This window comes from Cydia amplana, chromosome 25 (genome assembly GCF_948474715.1).
Source record: "Cydia amplana chromosome 25, ilCydAmpl1.1, whole genome shotgun sequence".
Taxonomy (NCBI): Eukaryota; Metazoa; Arthropoda; class Insecta; order Lepidoptera; family Tortricidae; genus Cydia; species Cydia amplana.
The window spans coordinates 3882490-3908741 of NC_086093.1; the positions used below are offsets into that span (position 1 = coordinate 3882490).

Consider the following 26252-nt stretch of genomic DNA (forward strand, 5'->3'; position numbering starts at 1 on the left):
CAGTTTTGGCATTTGCTTGACAGACAAACGACAGCGTCACAGCGACATTTTGATTCGGAGTCGCATCGTTTAAGCCACATAATAAAACGCTAGCTTACACCGTTATGCATGCTCGGCAGTACGAAATCTTCACCGCCCCTAAGCAATGGCGGATTAAAAAAAAACAAACCAACCAAGCTGTCAAAGTTGTCGGAGCAAGCGCTTGGAATAAATATTTTTATTTTGCTGAAATATCGAGTTAAATAAGCATTTAGCGTAATTGTGACATTAAGGAAATATACAATTTAGTTATATAATGTTATTCAATCGTGTATAGTTGCTATAGTCATTAGTATTATTCGGTATGTATGATTTTTTATGAACGTTTTCAACCTTTGTTTTGACGATTTTCGCGCGTAAATCCTGTGTTAAATACTGTATAATGCTATATTTAGTTATTTTATTCATTTCTCTAGAGATTTGGATCAATAATTTAATCTTTCTCAAAACTAATTAATGCGTCTTATTCGATAAATCGCATCGCATCTTTCGATTTTGGTTTAGCGGTTTGTTGTTGCAATTTCAACCTTATGTAGTTATGTTTTAAGGTCGAAATGTTATGCGCCAGTGCTCGATGCTGTTGCGATCCTGGCAGTTTAGAATACGGACGCAAGACAAGTTATTGCCTTTGCCGCGTTCACTGCGTCAATTAAAAATGTGTTTATTTTTGAATTTTAAAGCATTTATGGTGGCAAATGTTGTATTTATGCCATGGTTTTAATTCTAATGAAACTTATGTGTAAATACATTTTTGCAAGTTATTTTTATTAATTTACAAATTGTATTTACCATAACATTTATTTTGTGAGCTGGTGCATTATACAATGTAAAACTTATTATTAATAAAAAAAAAACTTCATACTTCATACAACCTGGAAGAGGCATCATTTTCAAATAAGATACATTCATTTAATTGATAATATTTACTTACCCAAAGAAATTCACAAGTTGAAAACCTCCCTCTCAAAATTTTGTTGTAGATTTTAAAATAAGCCAAAACAAAAAATTATTCAGGCTGCATAAATGCCACCCAAAGAATTTTAAAAAAGATGTGGATATTTTTCCTTAGTTTTCTTAGTATAGTCGGTCAAACCAATTTGTCAGTAAATAGGAACAAAAAAAAACTATACTCATCCCTTTTCTTTTGGGCACTAGTACTAGTGTAAGATTAAGACAGTATGATTCTCTCTGTCTATGTTTGAAATGAGACAGTCCTTTGACAAACTATAAATTGCAATTATGTTACAAATTTGCAGATGTGTTAGCCGCCACCATGGGCAAATCATGCTGCATAGAGAGCTGCGATGTCTCCAGTCCGGATGTTGAGTATTTCAAGTAAGTCTTCCCTTTTTTAGAGAAATACTATCTTCTGCCCCCAAACTTGTCTGCGTGGAATGATGATTGATAAAAACCGGTCAAGTGCAAGTCAGACGCACAGAGTGCAAGTGTTCAGGAGAATCATCTGTCTAATTTTTTCCTAACAGCTTCTCTATAAATATAATTAAAAATGTAATAAACATAAACTTACTCATGTATAATATTACTAGCGACCCGCCCTGGCTTCGCGCAGGTTTACAAATTATACATAAATCTTCCTCTTGAATTGCTCTATCTATTAAAAAAAACCGTAGTTTTAAGGATCTAAGCATACATAGGGACATACAGCGGGAAGCTACTTTTGTTTTATACAATGTAGTGATAATAGTCATTGATATTTAATCATATTGTTCTAATTTTCCCCAGGTTCCCCCGCAGCGGGTCCCTGCTGGCAGCCTGGATAGAAGCGACTGGGGCGCCGGGGGGAGACGTCTGCTCAGCGCACTTTACCGACGCAGACTACAAAAGTATGCGCGGAAAACGGCGGCTACTCGGCACGGCTATACCCAGCGTGTTTACTACCGTAAGTTACAACTAACCCCAGGGGCCCATTTCTCAAACGGTATTAGACTAATATTATTAGTCCACGAACTGTCAAATCGTATGGGTTACCATGGCAACACACTAATAATATTAGTCTAATACCGTTCGAGAAATAGGCCCCAGATTCCCCCACAGTGGCCACAGTGGGTTGTTAACTTGTTACTTACCTACTTACTTAATTTTAGCAGGCGTGTCTCACTCCGCGATTTCTTCGCTTTGCTACAGGTGGCTAAGTACATCCGTCGGCCCCAATTTTGGGGAAAGCCATAAGCCGCGCGTGGCGCTGTGCTGATCGTAACAGACGCGTTTTGTAAGAGAGTGAGTCTTCTGTACTTAGTTGGTACTATTATTTATTCTGTGATTTTAGAGTATAAAGCAGAAGGATCGCAGAAGGTAAAAAACGTAAGAATATTTGATATTGGTTTTTATTTTACTATCAATCAATTTTGGTTGTGTTTGGTTAAAGTGAAAATATTTTTTTTTTACACTATTGTTAATTTTATAAGGAGATATCGTTTTATTTGTGCCAAACACACACTCTTTTTTAGGGTTCCGTAGCCAAATGGCAAAAAACGGAACCCTTATAGATTCGTCATGTCTGTCTGTCTGTCCGTCTGTCCGTCCGTAAGTCACAGTCACTTTTCTCCGAAACTATAAGAACTATACTGTTGAAACTTGGTAAGTAGATGTATTCTGTGAACCGCATTAAGATTTTCACGCAATAATAGAAAAAAAAAACAATACATTTTTGGGGTTCCCCATACTTAGAACTGAAACTCAAAATTTTTTTTCTTCAAACCCATACGTGTGGGGTATTTATGGATAGGTCTTCAAAAATGATATTGAAGTTTCTAATATCATTTTTTTCTAAACTGAATAGTTTGCGCGAGAGACACTTCCAAAGTGGTAAAATGTGTGTCCCCCCCCTGTAACTTCTTTAATAACAGAATGATAAAACTAAAAAAAATATATGATGTATGGAGAATACAAAATGCGCTTTTATGTTTAAATTAACTTTTATTGAAGTTTTGAATTAAATAAAAATACAGTGATCGCGGGACGTGCCGGTTAGTTCGGATCGAGAAGGAAGAGAGAGAGTTGCCACATACATTTTTAAGGCAACTACAAATGTGTTACTATATAATAAAAATACTTAAGCTAAGTTTACACTCTATATGTTTTGTATTAAACATAGTTGGGGCCAGGCAATATTACATACAGGTAAAGAGTGGACCCGCCAATAGAAACCTAAACATAAGGCAAGTTATTAATACTACATTACAGGTAAAGGACATAATTTAGTTATGGCTCTACGAAATATCTTATTATTAATTTTAACATCAGCTACCCTTACTAATCCGTCCCTACCAGGGAACGTTTTTACTATACGAGCCATTGGCCAATTTAATGGAGAGGTGTTCATATCCTTTACAATTACCAAATCACCTTCCTTTAAATTAGTTTGCTGGTATTTCCATTTGGGGCGGCTTTGTAGCTGGGTCAAATAACTTTGAGACCAAGTTTTCCAAAAGTCTTGCTTAAGCTTAGTGCACATTTTCCAAAATGGAACCCGATTTACTGAGGTTTCAGTGAGATCTATTTCAGGATAAGCAGTCAAGGCTGCGCCACAAATGAAGTGTCCAGGAGTTATATAATCACAATCATTAGAAATAGCAGATAGTATAGGTCTACTGTTCAAAATGCCTTCAATCTCTATGATTACAGTGTTTAGTTGTTCGTAGGTCAAACATAGATTGTCTACTATTCTTTTAAAGTGGTGTTTTACACTTTTAACGCCACTTTCCCAAATTCCTCCAAACGTTGGAGAATAACTCGGTATCCAATTAAATGTTATATAGTTATTTGAGCAATATTTGTTGACAGAGTCTCTACAATCTTTGGAGGAAAATAGGTCATACAAGTCTTTTAATGTATTAGAAGCACCTTTGAAGGTTTTTGCATTGTCACAAAATATGTTTGTGGGCATGCCACGCCGAGAAATAAATCGTTTAAGACATACTAAGAAAGTTTCAGTCGTGAGATCAGAAACAAGTTCTAAGTGTATCGCTTTTACAGCAAAGCAAACAAAAAGCGCGATGTAGCCTTTTGTAATAATAGGTTTTCTAATGCGAGAAACCTTTACGTTAAACGGACCGCAGAAATCAATTCCTACATGCTGAAAGGGCCTGCTCTGAGTGATTCTTTCTTTAGGAAGATCTCCCATCAACTGCTTTGCTGCTTCAGCTTTCATACGTATACATTTTATACATTTATGCACCACCTTTTTTACCTCTCGTATACCATCATAAAGTAAGTATAGTATAGAGTAATCGGCCCATACAAGCCTCGCTTAGTTCCACAAAAATTCAAGAGATGTCACTCAGAGCACCATTGGGCCTAAATATATATTTGTGTTATTTCAAATCTTGCCAATTTTTAAATTAACATGTATAGTTCTAATTTATTTAGCATATTACAACAAAAACCTTTTAAAACATCCATTTACACATAGTAAATCGACGCAGAAAAAAATAAATAAATAATGGCATGAACTATTCTAAGCGCCATCTATCGCATTACTAGACAGTTAGTTTCTTGCCGTTGTAACACACTAAATAGCTCGATTGTTTGAGAAAGACTATCAATAGATGTCACTGTAGTAAATCCTCATACTTTATGATCATATCACAGACAACATATCAACATTATTAAGTAATAAATAATATAATTTTTCTCAAAAATGGACGGCAAAGTCGACGTTGCCGGTTAAAAAATAGGTCGCGAAGTGTGTAGTTTATGGTCATTCTAAAAATTAAAAAGTTAAAAACATTGCAGTCTCGATTTCGGGACTGCAATGTTGCATACAAATTCCATTATTAAACGAGTTCCAAACTTTTTAAAACTTTAAATGGCCATATCAAATGAAGGCATAGGTCCATTAAACAGCCAAACAGATGATCAGCACTTATTATTAATATAATGTTGGTACCGCGACTATTTAGGTGTCTCAAATACGTTGGCGTATTTTCAGCAGGAAAATACACTTCTATTTTTTTTAAAGGCGGCAAATCTTTTTAATGGTTTTACTTTTCTCTGTGAAAATTAGAACGTTGCTTCTGTAAAATATCTCTTGCACCATTTTTGAGAAAAGCACTATATATGACTCGGCTGGAAGGCTACTTGCTGGCTTCGGATTCAATTAAACGGACTCCCAAGGTCGTCCGTTTAAAACGAATCCTCAGCTTGCAAGTAGCTACTTCCGAACCTCGACAATAATGTACTATTGTTCTTAGAAACGTGATAATAATTAAAATATATTAAACCTACATGGTATCATCAGCCACACTGTTAAGTGTTAACTGTACCGATGTACAGTTAGGAGTGTTGCTGTTTGTATATTAATTTACTTAACCTTACGCATTACAAAATTGTCCTCATATAGCTATACATATATTTTAGGACAGTCTTACACTAATCGACCTACTTACTTGGTAACAAAACATTGTAAATTCTTGAGCAGTTTGAATAGCAGGGCAGGTGACAAAAACTTGCTCAAAAGCATAGAAGGTAGCATCCTATAGAAGTGGTGTACGCGTGCCTCCGTGAGGGACAAAACATATAAATTCGACCAATCATAGCGTCGCATTGCGCCGCTATGATTGGTCGAATTTATTTGTTATGGTGGGCAACAAATGAATTCGACCAATCACGGTGGTCAATTTACGGTGGGGAATAAAACAAGATGTGAGACTGTGACAAGGACAAACAATAATAGCGCTTTCGCTGCTACTCCTACTGAAAGATACATAAGACTATCCCGTTCTGTCAGTTATCCCCTGCTTCTATTCATGCTCAAAAGTAGGGTTTGCAATCCGGATCCGGAATGTATGAAATTATCCGGATCTGGATCCGGATCCGCGGATCTTCCCATACATTTCGGATCCGTCGTGCAAACCCTACTCAAAAGAGAAGAGACATCCGACATTTAAAAAAATATCCCTATATGTATGAGAGCAATAATACAATGTGTAAATGTAAATACATACATATCTTATATTTTATGATCATATCAAAGCTGGAAGTCCTAGGTTCGGATCCCCCTAAAAGTGTATTAATATGGTGTCCCATGGTGGTGGCCCATTTGTCCCCGCCGCCATACAAGAGGTGTGGACAGATGGGAATAGATATAGACCATTAATATATAGACACACAATTAAAAAACAAATAAATGTCCTATGAGGATTTGAACCCAGGACCTCCTACTTCATAGCACATAGCAGAGCAGGGTCACTGTCACTACTGACTAGCTAGGAGGCCGTAGAAATAATATACAATTTATATATATTTAAATTAAGTACAGTCAGCGTCGTATAGTAGGTCGCATCCAAAGTATTCAAATAGTTCAGTACGCCATACAAATAATATGGTGTACCGAACTATTTGAATACTTTGGATGCTACCTACTATATGACGCTGACTGTACTTATATAACAATTAACAAATCAGACTGGTAGCCACAGTTTAATGGCTAATCTAGGATTAAAACTTTTTAGTGGCTTGCTATTATGTTCAAAACATTTAGCTTCATACCACATCAAATATTTAAGTTTACCGCCATTGCCCGCCAGCATTGAACAAATTGGTTGTTAGTGGGTAGACAAAATAAAGTCACTATCATGTTAAACATTGAATTTATTAATTGTATTTTATTATTTTTAAGAGAATCTTCATAGCATGTGTCTGTCCGTTGAAACAGGAATCAATCTCAACCATCTTCCACTCAAAATATTTTACTTGTGGTACAGTCGCCATCAGATATATCGGAGCGGCCAAGGCGCTCACAAATATCTGAACACGCCTCTATTGTCAGGGCGTTAGAGACAGTTAGAGTGCGTGTTCAGATATTGTGAACACCTTGGCCGTTCCGATAATATCTGATGGCGACTGTACAGAGATGCATTGACTATTTCATCTTCACTCTCTTGTTGCATACATTGTAACTTCTAGTGGCTAGAGGCTGGGTCCTGAAATCAGAAACATATTTTTTATATATAAAATGTAATAATATCAAAATAAAGTTTAATACACATTGCCTTCACATTGGAGTCTGTTTGCAAACACTAACCATTGTATAGATTTAGACCAAGAAAAGTATGCAGCGATATTGATCGCCTGCGCAGTACATGTGTTATTTTAAATGTCAAACATCTTTGAAATTATGACGTACCTTTCTTCTTTCTTGCTCTAACTCTAAATACTTTGGAATCTTTCGCTTGCTCGGGTATCAATATTAGCATGGGGGGTTGAAATAAAACTTGACAATAGTTATTAGTGGGCAAGGGGGCAAAGCAGTTGTTTAACCGCTCATGCTAATGTTGATTCCAGAGCAAGCAGAAGATTTGAACTATGAGCGTAGCGAGTGGTTCGAGAAGTGGAATCTTGAGCGTTGTGAGAATTCAAGGCACGAGGGTTAAACAAACATTGCCACCTAATGAAACACAGAATTTATCACCATGCCAACGCAGGGAAAATACCAACTATAAAATACCAAAAAAATCAAATCCACATGAACATTATAAAGAATTTATAATTCAAAATCATCATTTAAAAGTAAATTCTACCAGCTAACATAAGGAAACTCAAAATTTAGATCTGATTACTTTGCCCCACATGTGGGAAAAATGCAATTTTCTCATTAGTATTTGAACAATCAAGGGGGCCTTTACCAGTTGGTGTGGTGATAAATTATTTAATTAACCTTTGTATTCAAAACAAACTTACCTGAAGTGTTAATTTTTTATCATTTATTGGCAAACAGTAGACACTGTCAGATTAATATGTAGGTTTTACCATTAGTAGTGTTCCGTTACTACATCGGCAATTCACGTCATCATCACAGGTCTTTTCGTCTATTGCAGACGATTTATGCATTGCTGTTTAGACAACGGGTTTGGTGATTGTGGAGGCCGATGCGTGAGCGGCACGACCTCCCACATTTTGGGCACATGTCACGCTTAGCACAGTCTTTAAAGCGCCACATCGGTCTTCCAACTTTCCTTTTAGCATACCTACGCAACTGCACCAAGCAAGACACGTCTAGGTATTCTATTCACGTACTTGTACTATAGTTCAAATGAAGCTATAATATGAAATTAATAAGTTTGTATAAACAGAAACAAAGCAAAGGCAACAAACGCGGTGCCGCTTTGTGGCGACGACTATTTGACAGTTTATTTTTAGTGTTGCCGTTGAAAGTTCTTTCTTGTCCCTAAATAGAGCTTTTATGATTTATTATTATACAATATTATTAGTTCAAATAAAATATGATATTCCAAAAGACTACAAATAATATTATATAGTACTTAAATTCCAAAATAATGATAATTATGCCTCAGTGTCCATTTCTGCTTTTTTAAGGAACAGGCGTATAACATTACCCTGAAGTAGGGGACTAATTTTAAAATAGCAATAATCATTACTTGATGCCGTTTTTGACGTTTCTGTGCACGCTGTTGTCTGTCTATACTTATAGGTCACATAATTAGTGATACAAACACCTGCCTGGTCAATATACGCAAAATTAGATATATTTATTCTAATTATAACAGAAAAAGTTTATTAAAACAAACATTAAATGCTTTTGTATAATAATTTCAGGTTTGATAGGTACGGGTTTTGCCATGAGAGAAGTTGAAAAGGAACGTTATGAAAACATATCTTTGTATGTATAGGTACTAAGATGGTACAAATCATGTACAAATCTGTTGCTTAAAAATAAAAGCACGACGCGACGTTGCCAAACCGCTATGAGTTACTGCGAAGCGAGTCCAGTTTAACTCGACAACGTCGCATCGTATTGTTACAATAGGGTATTTTCGTACTAGTCAAATCAGTTACTTTTTTATAGTTATTGCAATCACAGACTAATAAGAGATACTATTGCAATGCAACTTGTATCGTAAATTTTTAGAAGGCACGATAAGAGTGAATTGAGCATGAATTGAGGTATTTTATCTCATTAGGATCGAAAGAGCTCGTGAATTTGAGTACAAATAACACAAAAGTGGCAAAAAAGATCACAATATAAAAAAATGGCAAAAAATAGTAGTTTTCGATATAAGTGCGAGAAGTATGTCATTTTGCACGAGTACCGAGCTTTCGATTTTTCCGGTAATATACTGAGGGGCTACCGCCAAAACCGAAATTCGCAAATTGCGGGGATCTTTCTCTTTTACTCCAATGCAGGCGTAATTAGAGTGACAGAGAAAAATGCCCGCAATTTGCGAAATTCGATTTTCGCGGTTATAGCCCTGTCACTTACAACGGATGCCTTTGCTTTGATATCTGGTGGCGTTAAATTAACTCCAAAATCGTCTGAATCACTCATTTTTATTTAATAACTTATGCTTTCTTGGCAATTACTTACAAACATAAATCACTTTAAATGTTGAATAAAAAAGGCGGGAAGGGAATAAAAAACGTTTTACTTTTAATTGCCATTTTTTCAATGTGGATTCTGTTGTCACTGTTGTCAGCATTATGCCAATTGAAGAGAAATTGTATTATTAAAATTAATAAAATTAATTTTCAGAACATATAATTATACATGGTCAACCAGATCTTGACAGTAGAAAAAGGCGGCAAATTTGAAAAATGTAGGCGCGAAAGGATATCGTCCCATAGAAAATTTGAATTTCGCGCCTTTATTTTACTGACAAGATTTGGTTGACCAGCTATATGTAAAAAAACATGAATCTTTTGTTATTTCATTATATTGATATATATCTAATTAATTACATTTATATTAAGTGTATAAAGTGTATTGTACGAACGTCAGCTTCATTCAGTCGCGCGTTGTTCAAGTAATACTATTGGGTCTCGAATAATACTCCTTTATGCCCAATCGCGCGTTGTTCAGGTGGGTCATTTATAAGCGGGTCTCGCATAATACTCATTTATTTAAAATGTATCAATCAGATTACTTTTTAGCACTAGTGTAAAAAAATCAAACTTTACGCACGATTTGCAGCTACAAAAACTAAACTTTTTGAGCAATTGGATTAAAAAAATATAAAGAAACGCTCAAGTACCAGTGGCATGGTGGCATATAGACGGACTTACGCCAGTAGTAATATCTAATCCTTTTGCCATGCACCAATGGTAGCATGCGCAAAATTATTATGACAGGTATTTATTTTCAGCCGGTTTAAATAGTTTCGGCAAGACTTATGTAGCATTCTTATAATATATAAATATTATCATCACCACAGTATCGTTTTCCGAAATTACTTTATGGTTATACCGTTTGGCTACGCTATTTCTCTGTACCCTGCCTCTCCCTTCCCTCCCTGTACTCCTTAAGTGCCCGAACTCTCTTTACTCATACTGAAAGATACATAAGACTATCCTGTTCGGTCATTTCCTTCCACCCCTCATGCTTGATCCAGTTTTAAACTAGATTCATGATTTATTCAATACGCTATAAAGCGACATCTGTTGATTACTTCTAATCGTTGGCAACGACATATGTCTACTAACTTTCAATGAAGACGTATAGATGTCGTTAGGAATTCTATGATTTGGATGTGACACAGCGCCATCTTGTATCCATGATAGGCAACAGTGCATTTTCAGTGACGCCATCTAGTAATGATGCGCTTTTAGGCGGTCACATTTGAATGTATGGGATAGCAGCGTCTGTATATATGTAGTCTGTGATACCATTCACAAGATGATGTCTCTGAGATAGAGAGCCTAATACTAGCCTAGCGCCTGCATGCATAAGTCTTAAGTGCTCTCGTTCTATAATGAGATCGGTAATAAAGGAGTTTTTTGGAAGTATAGTCGGATGCCGCTTGTCATAAGACAGGTTCTCTGCATTTTGCAGTCTCCCCACGGCTCTAATTACACCGTTTTTATCTAGAAATGCTAATTGATCACTAATTGTCACAGGTTTATTTTTTGAGAGCAGGACTAATTCTTTACTAAAATGCTCTGCCTGTGTACAACGTACTATCTTCAACATAGAGTCACGCAATTCCCTAGAAGTTAAATTTCTACTTGTTATTTTGTTGTCTTTGTTCAAGCAGTTATTGTAAAATCTATAAATAAAGCCTATTACTCTTTGAAGTTTATTCAAGTTAGAATATTTTTTTAATAAATCTAGAGGCTCTACATTTGTGGTATGGCACAAAATTCCCTCTACATCGTTAGAAGACGCATCCAATGAAGCACCATGCGAGTCTACATGTGTCATGATATCGTCATAATTAAATTCTTCTAAGTTTGTATGTGTATAATTTACATCACAAAGACTTGGCGAACCATGCCACCATAAATCACACTCCTGCAGCTTATGTGGTTCGACTCCCCTTGATAATAAGTCAGCAGGATTATCTTTTGACCTAACATACAGCCATTGTGAGTTTTCAGTAAGCTCTACTATTTGTTTGACTCTATTTTTTACATATATAGTACTTTTTACTGCCTCTGTTTTGATCCACCACAATACGATTTGGGAATCACTATAAAGATACATTTTATGAGGAACTCTATCTTTTAAAATCTTACTGACTCTACTTGCCAATTGCGCTAAAAGTAGAGCAGCAGAAAGCTCCAATTGAGGTATGGTGTGAGATTTAGAAAGTGGGGACACACGGGATTTGGAACACAATAAGTTCACCTGAACCGAGCCATCACTCATAAAAACTCTTAGGTAGAGACAGCTCCCGAAGGCTTTAAGAGATGCATCGGCATACCCTACTAGCTCTACATGTGATACTAATTTAAAATTTACACATCTATCTATTTTAATTTGACCCATTTGATTTAAATTATTTAAAAAGTTTGACCAGTATAGGAACTTTTCATTTGGGATTGTAGAGTCCCAATCTTTACGCATAGAGCTATGGAGTTCTTGCATGAATAGTTTGGCCACCACAATTACTGGGCCAATTAAACCAAGTGGGTCAAACATTTTCCCTATAAAGCTGAGAATTTTTCTTTTTGTATTCAGTATTGTTGCGTCATCAACTGCAGGACAAGAGAAACTCAATTTATCTGAGTTTATTTCGAGTGTGAGACCTAATGTCTTCACGGTGTCGTTTTGACCTATCTCTACACTATCAATTTGTCTGTGCTCAACTGGTATATCGCTTAAAATTGGAGCGTGGTTCGAGCACCATTTATGTAATGAGAAACTACCTAACTCCAGAAGCTCTACAATTTGCCTTTTCAGCTCTTGAAGTGTCTCTACATCATCAGCGCCAGTCAACACATCATCAACAAATGTATTTTTATAAATAGCCTGAGCGGCCAAAGGAAATTGATCCTTATGCATATTTGCTAGCTCATTTAGAGCTCTTGTAGCTAAAAATGTACTCGATTTTAAACCGTACGTAACAGTTTGAAGCTGCAAGCAGTTGATAGGGTCTTTGGGCGATTCGCGCCATAATATGTTTTGAAGTCCGCGTTGATGTTCATTAATAAAAACATTGCGAAACATTTTTTTAATGTCACAAGTTAAAATAAAGGGATAAGTCCTGAATAAAATAAGGATATCAAAGAGCTCACTCTGTACAACAGGTCCGTTCAGCATGACTTGATTCAGCGATGTCCCATTTCTAGATCTCATTGATCCATCAAAGACCACACGATGAGGTGAGGTTCGACTGGAAGGATTGAACACGCAGTGGTGTCCTAGAAAAAACACAGGACCATTTAAATCATAACCCTCAATATCAACTATCTTTGCATGTCCTAATTCCAGATATAGGTCAATAAATTTTTTATATTGTTCAAATAACAAAGGATCTTTTTGTAACCTTTTTTCTAACATTATGAATCTATTATAGGCAACAGAAAATGAGTCACCTAGGCCTAACTCTTCCATGGGGAAAGCTAATGGCATATCAACATAAAATATATTGTCTTTTAGTGATACAGAGTCCTGAAATATTTTTTCAGCTTGAATAAACTCATCATTTGTAGATTTTTCCACTTCAGGAAGCTTTTCAGAGAGCCAAAATTGCTCCATTACATTTTCCAATTTTTCACCATCAGATATATTAATTAAATTTGTTACAATATTACATGTAGTACCTTGCTCGGGGATACTTCCTCCGACAACATATCCTAACATGGTATTCTGAAATACCGGTCCATTTTCAGTTTTAATGCAGCCCTGCAACAATATAGCAAAATAGATGTTTGCTGCAAGCAACAGAGGGATATCATTTGTAATGTAAAATGTGTCATCAGCTAAAGTTATATTTTTTGGGATATGATATTTAGATACATCTAATGTTCTTTGAGGCAGTTTGGAAGTAATTTCATCACTAATATGACATTTTAATATTATTTTAACATTATTTTTACAAGACTGAAGAGTCAAAATTACATACTCATTCACTTTACATAGTTGTTTACGGAAACCAATAATATTGTTTGGTTCCATCATCGGTTTTAAGCCAAGCCTGCTTACTAAATCTGAACGTATAAAACTGCCTTGAGATGCAGTATCCAGTAATGCCTTGCATGTCACCTCTTCATTATTTTTAGTTATTAATTTGACCTTTATGGTTGGCAGCAAAACACCACTATCGGACACACAATTTAAAATAGTATTAACAGCAATGTCAAACTCACCAGCATCGGATGATAGTGGCTGCTGACTGTCATCATTATTTGTCCTGGGCTTGTCCACATTCACATTGCGCTCCTGATGCAGCAATGTGTTGTGGCCCTGTTTACACATTTTACATTTAAAAGTAAATTTACATTTACCATCATGGTTATTAAGGCATACATTACACATGTGCTTTTCATTTACATAAGATTGCCTCTGAGCGATAGGCAAAATTTTAAATATAGGACAGTTATATATCTGATGGTCTTTATTATCACAATACCTACAGGGCGGCAACGACTTCGATACCACATTTGTAACCTTAGGTATTGATTTATGAGTACCTTCATAGCAAGTACTTTTATTATTAACATGTTTGTTAGCACCATCATAGTAGGTACTATGTTTATTTTGATGACTATCTTCGAGCGCTATAGCACGCTTTTCTAAATATTCAATGAAACCAGCCATCGTAGGCATGGTGTCTGAGTCCCGGTCTAATTGGTATGCCCGGTGTGTGAATTGATCTAACTTTCGAGTCAAAATTGATATCAAAAGCATGTCCCATTTATCAACGGGTTCATCTAGATTTTTTAATGCATGCATCTGTTGATTTATTTGTGAAACAAATGTTCGTATGGAAGCCGCTGTGCCCTTTTGTATATTAGAAATATCTAACAATATACCTATATGATTTGCAACTAATCTAGCCTTATTGTCAAATCTCTTTTTTAATAATTGTATTGCTTCTTTATATGACTCATTTACCAACGGCAAATTCAGAATAACCGCCAACGCATCGTCCTGTAGGTACTTTCTCAAATAAAAAAGCTTTTGCACATCAGACAGCGAGGTATTCCGATCAATGACAGCAGTAAATAAGTCGAAAAAGGGTTTAAATTTAGTGAAATCCTTTCCGTCATAAAAGGGTATTTCAATTGTGGGTAACTTACATGTGGATGCATTGTGGCACTCCGAAGTCACTTTTGTATTTAACATTTTAAGAGAGCTATTTATTTTTGCTAATATGGAATAGTATTTCTCTTCAATATCTCCCACCTGTTCACCGTCGCCTTCATCAATGCTTAGGATGTCCATTTGCACCTTTTCGTAATCTTTTAAGGTGGAAATAAGCTTCTCTTTACGCGCCTCTAATATATCGGCGCTGGCGGCTGCCAAAGCTACGGGATCCTTGACAAAACTGTCGATTCTTGTAATGGTTCCTTTGCACTGTGAGCGTATAACACGTAACTTTTTTAATTTCTCCATTTCGGTAGACATATTAACCTGTATTTATGACAAACGAAGGCACAAACACTTTTAAACGAAGGCACAGAGACACGATTGCAGTTTGTTTTGATTTTTATTTGAACGTCAATGTCAAATGTGACATGAACGTGACAGATGACACAAAATGTCAAAAACCGCTGCGAAGTTCCGCAAGATGGCTGCGGTCCGCGCCAACTTCACTTTATATTGAAAAATGAGGAATGCCGGTGGTCGAAAAATTCGACATAAACCGAATTACTTGCGGTTTTTGATGATGCTCTTTTCTTCAATCCGTGTATGATTTTCGTTCTATTATAGATAGAACGAAGTTGCAGGCCAGCAGCGCCAGCCTAGGCACTGCCACGACGAGATACCAGCCGGTATAGACGGCCAGCCAGCTCGCGCACACACTTGCCGCGAACACTATTTCGACGAAACATCGTACACTGATACTTTTCCTTAGAAGGACCACTTGCGCTTGGAGAATACAAAATGCGCTTTTATGTTTAAATTAACTTTTATTGAAGTTTTGAATTAAATAAAAATACAGTGATCGCGGGACGTGCCGGTTAGTTCGGATCGAGAAGGAAGAGAGAGAGTTGCCACATACATTTTTAAGGCAACTACAAATGTGTTACTATATAATAAAAATACTTAAGCTAAGTTTACACTCTATATGTTTTGTATGTTGTCGGAGGAAGTATCCCCGAGCAAGGTACTACATGTAATATTGTAACAAATTTAATTAATATATCTGATGGTGAAAAATTGGAAAATGTAATGGAGCAATTCTGGCTCTCTGAAAAGCTTCCTGTAGTGGAAAAATCTACAAATGATGAGTTTATGCAAGCTGAAAAAATATTTCAGGACTCTGTATCACTAAAAGACAATAGATTTTATGTTGATATGCCATTAGCTTTCCCCATGGAAGAGTTAGGCCTAGGTGACTCATTTTCTGTTGCCTATAATAGATTCATAATGTTAGAAAAAAGGTTACAAAAAGATCCTTTGTTATTTGAACAATATAAAAAATTTATAGACCTATACTATCTGCTATTTCTAATGATTGTGATTATATAACTCCTGGACACTTCATTTGTGGCGCAGCCTTGACTGCTTATCCTGAAATAGATCTCACTGAAACCTCAGTAAATCGGGTTCCATTTTGGAAAATGTGCACTAAGCTTAAGCAAGACTTTTGGAAAACTTGGTCTCAAAGTTATTTGACCCAGCTACAAAGCCGCCCCAAATGGAAATACCAGCAAACTAATTTAAAAGAAGGTGATTTGGTAATTGTAAAGAATATGAACACCTCTCCATTAAATTGGCCAATGGCTCGTATAGTAAAAACGTTCCCTGGTAGGGACGGATTAGTAAGGGTAGCTGATGTTAAAATTAATAATAAGATATTTCGTAGAGCCATAACTAAATTATGTCCTTTACCTGTAATGTAGTATTAATAACTTGTCTTATGTTTAGGTTTCTATTGGCGGGTCCACTCTTTACTTGTATGTAATATTGCCTGGCCCCAACTATGTTTAATACAAAACATATAGAGTGTAAACTTAGCTTAAGTATTTTTAGTATATAGCAACACATTTGTAGTTGCCTTAAAAATTTATATGGCAACTCTCCCTCTTCCCTCTCGATCCGAACTAACCGGCACGTCCCGCGATCACTGTAATTTAATTTAATTCTAAACTTCAATAAAAGTTAATTAAAACATAAAAGCGCATTTTGTTTTCTCCATGCGCAAGTGGATTACACGGGATTTGGAACACAATAAGTTCACTTGAACCGAGCCATCAATCATAAAAACTCTTAGGTAGAGACAGCTCCCGAAAGCTTTAAGAGATGCATCGGCATACCCTACTAGCTCTACATGTGATACTAATTTAAAATTTACACATCTATCTATTTTTATTTGACCCATTTGTTTTAAATTATTTAAAAAGTTTGACCAGTATAGGAACTTTTCATTTGGGATTGTAGAGTCCCAATCTTTACGCATAGAGCTATGGAGTTCTTGCATGAATAGTTTGGCCACCACAATTACGGGGCCAATTAAACCAAGTGGGTCAAACATTTTCCCTATATAGCTGAGAATTTTTCTTTTTGTATTCAGTATTGTTGCCTCATCAAGTGCAGGACAAGAGAAACTCAATTTATCTGAGTTTATTTCGAGTGTGAGACCTAATGTCTTCACGGTGTCGTTTTGACCTATCTCTACACTATCAATTTGTCTGTGCTCAACTGCATTACCATGTAAACTTCCACCGAAAATTGGTTTGAACGAGATCTAGTAAGTAGTTTTTTTTTTATACGTCATAAATCGCCTAAATACGGAACCCTTCATGGGCGAGTCCGACTCGCACTTGGCCGCTTTTTTAATATAAAAAAGGCAAGGGACATATTTTAATTACCACCATGATTTAGAATTTATTTAAAAATGGTGGAGATCAATTTTGCGTAATTTCAGTCATTCTTCCGCTTTAATAAGGGTTAATAATATTATTTATACTTTTCCACAGAAACCACCATCCACAGAAAATGGAAACATCACAGACCCTACAAAAGACACAAACAGAAACGCCAATACGAACACAAAAAATAAAAAAGCAAAAGAGAAAAAGAGCACAGAGAAGGCTAAAGCGGATTCCACCACAGACAACGTAAATGAAATGACCACAGATAATAGTGCCATAGACAAGGACGAATCTACGACGGATACGGATGTGACAGAGAGTAATGTAGGAAATGGAGAGAGTTCACAGGATACGAGGCAAGGTGGAGAAAATGGGAAAGATGATAAGAATGGACAAATGTAAGTTATTTTTCACCTCAGCAGCTCGAACAAGGGTACTTTGCTACTTAAAAACAGTGAGCAAAATCGCATTTTGCTCACTGAGTGAGACAAAATGAGCAAAATGCGATTTTGCTCACTGTTTTTAAGTAGCAAAGTACCCTTGTTCGAGCTGCTGAGGTGAAAACTTATTTGTTGGTATATTTTAAGAAAACATGAGTGAATAGAGGTAAGTGATGAAGAAGGAATACATTTTTCGGGTTCTCTAATATGTTCTGGTGTGTGTGTATGTTGAGGTGAAAAGTTTTGTGAACTACACGAGATCAAAGTTATTTACATCTCGTGCGCTTTTGAGTCCCTTACTACGCTCAAGATTCTAAATTAGATTCACTCGCTACGCTCGTGAATCTAGTATAGAATCTTTCGCTTGCACGGGACTCAAAATAAGCACTCGAAGAAATATCAAACTTTGATCTCTTGTTGTACAAATAACTATAGTTTTTACTCATGATAGAATAAAAAACCGGACAAGTGCGAGTCGGACTCGCCCACCGAGGGTTCCGTACTTTTTAGTATTTGTTATAGCGGCAACAGAAATACATGATCTGTGAAAATTTCAACTGTCTAGTTGGTCTATCATGTCGGTGTCATGTCTATCTATCACGGTTCATGAGATACAGCCTGGTGACTGACAGACAAACGGACGGACAGACAGACAGACGGACGGACAGACTGACAGACGGACGGACAGAGGAGTCTTAGTAATAGGGTCCCGTTTTTACCCTTTGGGTACGGAACCCTAAAAAACCGTCCAAGTGCGTGTCGGACTCGCGCACGAAGGGTTCCGTACCATTACGCAAAAACCGGCAATAAATCGCATTTTTTGTTTGGGAGCCCCACTTAAATAATGATTTTATTCTGTTTTTAGTATTTATTGTTATGGCGGCATCAGAAATACACCATGTGTGAAAATTTCAACTGTCTAGCTATCACGGTTCATGAGATACAGCCTGGTGACAGACAGACAGACGGACAGGGGAGTCTTAGTAATAGGGTCCCGTTTTTACCCTTTGTGTATACGGAATCCTAAAAAGGGTTTCTTATTTTCCAAAAAAGCTTTTTAACCTAGAAAAAGTGCCAAACTGGCTTAAGAAGTACTAAAAAGGCATTGTGGCTTACTATTGAGATTTATAAAACTATGTTATTCGGTAAATTAGTAAATCGTGAGCAAACCTGCAAACGTGTAAAAAAAAGGTGTGTGAAGTCCCGATACTTATAGCTCAAACCTTCTCGTATGTACGTGAAAGACTAACGTATTTACATATGTCCAAAATTGGGACATATAGGCTGCAAGAATAATAAAATAGGGATGCCCGGATGATGACACATGTTGAATTGTATAACAAAATCTAGTAAAATAGATAGAAAATGAGCAATTTATCACAATAATGTGGATATTAAAATAAGATATGGAAATTATACAAAAATACAGGACCTGAAATATTCAAAATTTGAGTTTTTTCTTAACTTCCAAAAAGTAAATAAATAAGGATACCATTCCATTCCTTACATTTTATCCAAAAAAAGATTGTATAGCAACTATACACATAAACGCAATATTCACCGACATGTATGCAAAATTCTTGTTTTGTCCATACTTCAAGATGGGCTCTCAGTGACAGTGACGTCACGTTCACCTATCAATTTGTTAGGAGCGTTTCGCGAGTGAAGTACGACTGTAGGACTTTGATTATCATTTCTGACGTTTGTATTGCTCGAATTTAAACTGTTGTGAGACATGCTAAGTCTAAACCGTAAAATTATTCAATGTTTGTATTGCTTTTAATGCAGTTGGTTCCACATAGACATTTGGTCCCAGAAACAAACCTGATCGATACCATTAATAAAAAATTGTCATCTAGCCTATTAATTAACCTTTAATTTAATTCTAGTGCCCAACCCGAAGTAAATGACATAGAAGACATGATAACCAACTACCAGATCAAGCAGCCACCGCTCGCAGACCGGCTCAACCCGGACCCTCTGGAGGACCTTATCCCGGCCATCTTGGAGAACCAGAGCGTTCAGGAGTTAGCCGCTGAGCAGGTCCACATTGAAGCGGAGATACAGGAAGAAAATAGGAGTACTGAAAACATACAAGAGGTTAGTTTTCTTTATGGAAGAGGTCCCTATATTCATTTATTAGGGATATAACAATACAATATTAAATACTCTTTTTCTACTCCCGTACCTTTATTTGTCATTTAAAAGGTCGTACACACACCTTTAAACCCCTATGTTATAGTTGTCAAGACAAGTCTTTAGTCTATTCCCCAAAAAAGTATTTGTGCATACACGCAGTATCTTTTTGGTACTTTTACGATACTTCGTGTAATCACCACTTAAAAAATATTGTATGACATACATTGTTGCCAACCTAATTTTAATTGTAATCTCTGACAGATGAGTACTAAGTGCATTGCTGCCAATTTACAAAATATTCATTAGGTTCTATAGTAGAAACAATAAAATTGCTTCAGAAGTCAGAAACGCGCATGTGACACCCGTAATATAGCAAGATCCATAGACTACGAACACCGCTTAGCGTTGCTTGTTAGTCTCCATAGGCTACTGTGGCCAAAATCGAGAAAAAAAACTACAAAATTGTAATTTAACTAAGAGCAAGTACCAGGGCCTCATGAGTTACAAGAAGGTGTCGCTGACCATCCGGCCGTGGGGCGCGGGGCGCGGTGGCCGGGTCGCGTATCTTAGCTGTATACTTTTGGTTTGTTTACCTACATATATATATGTCCTATATGATTCCACTTGTTTAAAGTATTATTTTTGATGAATGAAAAATATTTGTTAAATTTACAATTTTTTTTCAAAGTAAGTGCTTGGTCGTAGAAAAAGTATTGTATGCAACGTTGTTTAACTGTGTCAAAAAATACTCGTGGCGTCTTTATTAACAATTTTCGGCTTCGCCTCAAATTGTTACTCACGCCACTCGCCTTTTTTGACCCCTCTTAAACAACGGTTGCATAAAATACTATTATTGCACACGTTTTTTGACAAGTTTTCAGACAATAAAATATGACATTGATACACCAAGATTCGCGATAGTGTTATCACTACATAGTATAAAACAAAGTCGCTTCCCGCTGTCTGTCCCTATGTAAGCTTGGATCTTTAAAACTACGCAACGGATTTTAATGCGTTTTTTTTTAGATTGATTCAAGAGGAAGGTTTATGTATAATTTGTTAACCCGTTCGAAGCCGGGCGGGTCGCTAGTAAGTGTTATAAGGTTCAAAGTGTTAATGACAAAATGTTATTGTGATAATTTCAGGTTAGCCCAAACAAGCTTGACGTCAACCAGCTGGCCAACCATATAGCCAACAAGTTGGACAACCAGTTGGCGCAGATAATGGCAACCGCGCCCGTCTTCATAGAAGTCGCCGTGGATCAGAGTGAGATTTTATTTATTATCTTGTACAGCTGTCTGTCTGACTGTCACCAGGCTGTATCTCATGAACCGTGACAGATAGACAGTTGAAATCTTCACAGGTGATGTATTTCTGTTGCCGCTATAACAACTAATACTAAAAACAGAATATAATAAATATTTAAGTGGGCTCGCATACAACAAACGTGATTTTTTGCCGATTTTTGCGTAATGGTACGGAACCCTTAGTGCGCGAGTCCGACTCGCATTTCAACGGTTTTTTGGGTTATTCCCACTAGTTACCACCAAGGGTACCTGCCACCTGGGATTTTTTTTCCCCAGTAGTTACCCAGTGGTAAATTTTTTGTAATTTAGTGGTAATTTTTTTCCCAGTAGTTACCCAGTGTAGAAGGTGGGATTTTTTTCCCCCAGTAGTTACCACCAAAATTTTTGTGGTAAATGGTGGGGAAAAATTTCAAATTTTATTACATTTTCAGACGACACCCGAGCCGAGAGCCCCGAGGACTGCCTGATGTTATTAGAGAGCGTCCAATGTGATATAGATCCTTCGAGCCTTATGTTACCTGAACACGGCCCTGACACGGACAGCGATATGGAAATTGTCGAGGCTGATAACAAGTAAGTATCATTTTAAGCCTTATGATATTGGTACTTTAAAGGCGTCTTCACACAGGCGCGTTTTCCGGGCGGGACGTGAGCGTTTTGTATGTAAAAGCGGCGCGCCCCGCTCGCGCCGCATCCGGAAAACGCGCTTGTGTGACGAAGCCTTAAGCCTTATGTTACCTGAGCACGGGCCTGACACGGATAGCGATATGGAAATTGTCGAGGCTGATAACAATTTAACCCCCATATTCATAAACGTGTGCTAAGTTAATCAGCTGATGATCATGGTTTGTCCCACTCTATGACATAACGACAGATAGGGACACGACGATCATCAACTGATTCGATCATAAAGTTAGCAGCCGTTTATGAATAACGCCATTAAGCTTTAATATCTGAAAGATCGAGCTTAGCTCGGAAAACATAAAAACTCAAAAATGCGCGTTTTCCCAGAGATAAAACCTAGATAGATCGATTTTTCGCCCCCGAAAAACACCCATATAGCATTTTCGCACTTATTTTCGACGCCTAATAGTTATTCTAAAACTAATAGAATAATAGAATATTCCTTTATCTTTCTGGTACCTTGTTGTACATTTTGCTGCATTTGTCACCCTCTTTTCACTTTCTCCTCTCATCTACTCAAAGGTTAACTGGAAGAGATCCCTCAAAGGGATAAGTTCGCCTTTGTACTTCTTACTAATTGTATGTTATTTTTAATATGTCTTTTTGTACAATAAAGAGTTTACTACTACTACTACTAATTCTTTCCGCAGAATAACTGAAGACCCCAACCCGATATCCCTTCTCACATCCAGCGATGAAGACGAAGTAATCATAGAAGAGCCCCACATCGACACGGTAGAGGTCTCAGACGAAACAGATGAAGACGACAGACCTCTGCAGAGGCTCATCAAAGAAAAACCAAAACAGAAAAAGCCGGAGAAAAAAAAGAAAAAGGGAAATTTTGAGTACTTCGTTCATTCCAGTCCGTACTACTGTGTCCAATGTGACTTCAGAACCGACAACGAGGCAGAATTCATACAACACAACATAGAGCTCGCTCATATAAATTCAACGACCATCCAAGTATGCTCAACATGCAACTATACGACTGCGAGCAAAGCGCAATTCTCAAGACACAAGCGGAAACACCGGGACGAGAGAAACTTCAAGTGCCATCTGTGTAACTATAAAGCGAGACACAATATGTCTCTGATCTACCATCTCCGCTGCCACGACCCGGTTGAGAAGAAACAAGATAAGTTCACGTGTGATAAGTGCGGTTTTAGTTCTAATGTGAAAAGTGAAGCGTTGAATCATTTGAAAAATAAGAGTTGCGGAGGTAGTAAGTATTCGTGTGATCAGTGTAGTTATAGTACGAAGAGACGGAGTGATTTGAGAAGGCATCGGCTTAGGAGGCACTCGGTTGATGATAGTGATGAGGATTTTACCATTTAAAGATACGAAAACTAAATGGCGTATATTATTGGGCTAATAGAATAATAGTAGATTGTACAAGGGCATAAAGTGTCCCATTATTACCCGAGGCAATTTTTTGGCCTGAGCGAAGCGAAGACCGAAATAGTAGACGAGGGTAAAAATGGACGTTTATGCCCTTGTTGTACACTCTGAACATAATAAGCAACTTTATGTCGTCTACGCACGACATAAAGGTGCACTTTTTGAGCATGAGAAGTGAAAATCAATTTTCAAAATGAAATAATAGTTGTGACTATTAAAATAATGAATGAATTACGTGTGATGGTTTTTATGAAATGATTTAGTGAAACTAATATGTAATCGGAATTATGTTGATTTTCATTTTGATATTTTCTTTTTTTTTTTGTATATTTATGTGTAAATAATAGAATTTAACCCTACCACCGCCGTAAGACAAAGCACTAATGAATTTTTTAAATGATTAACAATACTTCTTGATTGATTTTTTTATTAAGGAAATATACTAACTTAAATTGCAATTAAAAAAAACTAAAGATAGCATTGTTAACCTTTTGGACGCCAATGACCGATATATCCGCACCGCAGGTCAACGCCAAAGACCGATTAATCGGTCACAAACTACAGAGCAACATAGACCTACGTGCACACGCATAAAGTTTAATTTCAGTTTTGACACTTCGGTGACGTGGCGTCAGCGTGACAGCTTTTGTGTTTGACACGGCGTCGAAAAGGTTAATAATTAAGAAAAATGGTAATAAAATAGAAAAGTTATATAGTCTGCCACTTTAATCGATTGCGAATTGTACAAACTATTTTAGACATCGAAATAAAATACGCGTCCGTCAAAATTTACGACAATGTTTAACACCGCGGTCGTAGCGCTACGTTATCACCGATAACATGAGTCTCCCGGTGTGTAGCTATAATGCTTCGTACAGGCAAAGACAAACGTACATCGGATATATCGGAGGGGCCAAGATGCTCACAAAGATCTGAGCACGCCTGTATTATCAAGGGCCAAGGCGTTAGAGTGCTTGTTCAGATATTGTAAACACCTTGTTCGCTCCAATATACCTGATGGCTGTACGAAGTGTTGTGATTAGCGCTGAATGGGTTAACCCTTTGAACGGCAAGGTCGTCAACTGACGCGCGCGGCTACAGCCCAATATCAACCTTCGTGCATCCCAAAAGGTTCACAATGACGCGCCGCGTACGACAGGCGCCGCGCCGTTCAAAGGGTTAGAAAGATGTATTAAACTTATTATGGCGGTGAAAGGGTTGAATATGAGGGTTTTTATGTTCGATATTATATCGTTTTTCGGAGAAAGTCTTCAAGTTATACGATACATTTACCTTTAGTTAGTGATCGTCAGATTGTTTTAGGTACATTTGATTTTCTACTTTTTTGTACACCATCAAAAAGATAGTGACAGCTATAAATGTATGTATGTTCAATGAGTCACAAATCTAACCTTACCTTTTTTTTTGTCGGAGTGGGGAATGCTTTTACGCATCCCCTCCGGCCATGGGGAAGGCCATAATTTGGGGGGGGGGGGGGGGGGTACGTGGGACTCCCTCACATAACAAGTTAGAATGGCGATGCGAGCAGGGTATAGTTTGTAGCTTTCTAGTAGAGCCCGAAGGCTTATCCTATTGTCTATTGTTCAGTAAAACCGCACGTGCTACTTACCTGCAAAAAAGGGGTACACTACATAATTCCGAAATATTTTATGCCGAATTTTAGAATATCGAATTTTATTATTCCGTTTTTTAAATGCTCGACCCATCAAAATTCCGACTGTCGTAATTACGAACGATGAAAATCACGAAAGTGTATATTTCCGAATAGCAAAAAAGACGATTTTTTAAAATTCCGAACCACATAATTCCGAATATAAAAATCCCGATAGTGATAAACACCGAATTTAACATTTACGATTTTTGAAATCACGAATTCCGAAATGCCATTATTCCGAAAATTTTAATTCCGATTCCACGTGACTCCTATTTTAAATATCCCTATTTTTTTAATTCCGAATTTATCGATTCGTGCTCCGCATCTGCTCCGGCGCTACGGGCAAAGCAGCCCCTTCGCCCTTGCGTATCAAAGCGCAGGCACAATAAATGCTCGCCTACGCAGCTTCGGCTTGCTGGTCGCCTTCGGCGACCAACAGTTTGTTTTCGTGGGGTCGCAGTTCTAACCTAACCTAACCCACTTTTCTGGCAACAGTTCGTTTTCTTGGGGGTCGCAGTTCTAACCTAACCTAACCCACCTTTAAGGCAACAGTTTGTTTTCGTGGGGTCGCAGTTCTAACCTAACCTAACCCACTTTTCTGGCAACAGTTCGTTTTCTTGGGGGTTGCAGTTCTAACCTAACCTAACACACTTTTCAGAGAACAGTTCGTTTTCTTGGGGGACGCAGTTTTAACCTAACCTAACCCACTTTTCTGGCAACAGTTCGTTTTCTTGGGGGTTGCAGTTCTAACCTAACCTAACCCACTTTTCAGACAACAGTTCGTTTTCTTGGGGGACGCAGTTTTAACCTAACCTAACCCACTTTTCTGGCAACAGTTTGTTTTCGTGAGGTCGCAGTTCTAACCTAACCTAACCCACTTTTCTGGCAACAGTTTGTTTTCGTGGGGTTGCAGTTCTAACCTAACCTAGGCAAAAGTTTTTTTGTTGGACGCTACGGGCATCTACGGAGCATCTGCTCCGGCGCTACGGGCATTAGCAGCCTCTTCGCCGGGCTTTGCTACGGCGGGCGAGGGCTGATTCCCCTCCGCTCCTCCGGCTTTTTACATACACTCTAGGGGTAGGACAGACAAGACCACGTGGATAGTGGGGTACTCCGATTCGGATTATGGTTAGTTAGACTTAAAAAAGTGCGTTTAAGTCTTATTTTGAAAATCACGAATTTCATTATTCCGAGTTTACAAAAGATCTAATTTCTGAATACCGAATTACTTTATTTCCGATCGGTCAATGATTTTTCGGAATAGACAAATTCGGAAAAAATATTTTCGGATTTTTTCTAAATCGGAACTTTAAGCTTTCGTCCATATGA

At 37.3% G+C, this 26252-nt stretch overlaps 2 protein-coding genes across 2 annotated transcripts; one reads left to right on the forward strand and one right to left on the reverse strand.

Annotated features, from left to right (window-relative positions):
- Positions 1–150: 150 nt before the first annotated feature.
- Positions 151–23185, forward strand: LOC134659890 (zinc finger and SCAN domain-containing protein 10-like). The gene is made up of 8 exons (XM_063515597.1): positions 151–341; positions 1296–1374; positions 1783–1939; positions 17386–17678; positions 19610–19820; positions 21005–21125; positions 21598–21739; positions 22501–23185. Exons 2-8 carry the CDS (start codon positions 1313–1315, stop codon positions 23183–23185), a joined length of 1671 nt encoding a protein of 556 aa, XP_063371667.1. The 5' UTR covers positions 151–341; positions 1296–1312.
- Positions 10683–14919, reverse strand: LOC134659436 (uncharacterized). Its single transcript, XM_063515079.1, has 3 exons — positions 14645–14919; positions 13606–13702; positions 10683–13141 (listed from the first exon to the last, which is right to left on the reverse strand). The coding sequence occupies exons 1-3, from the start codon at positions 14864–14866 to the stop codon at positions 13131–13133; spliced, it is 330 nt and encodes a 109-aa protein (XP_063371149.1). The 5' UTR covers positions 14867–14919; the 3' UTR covers positions 10683–13130.
- Positions 23186–26252: the final 3067 nt, after the last annotated feature.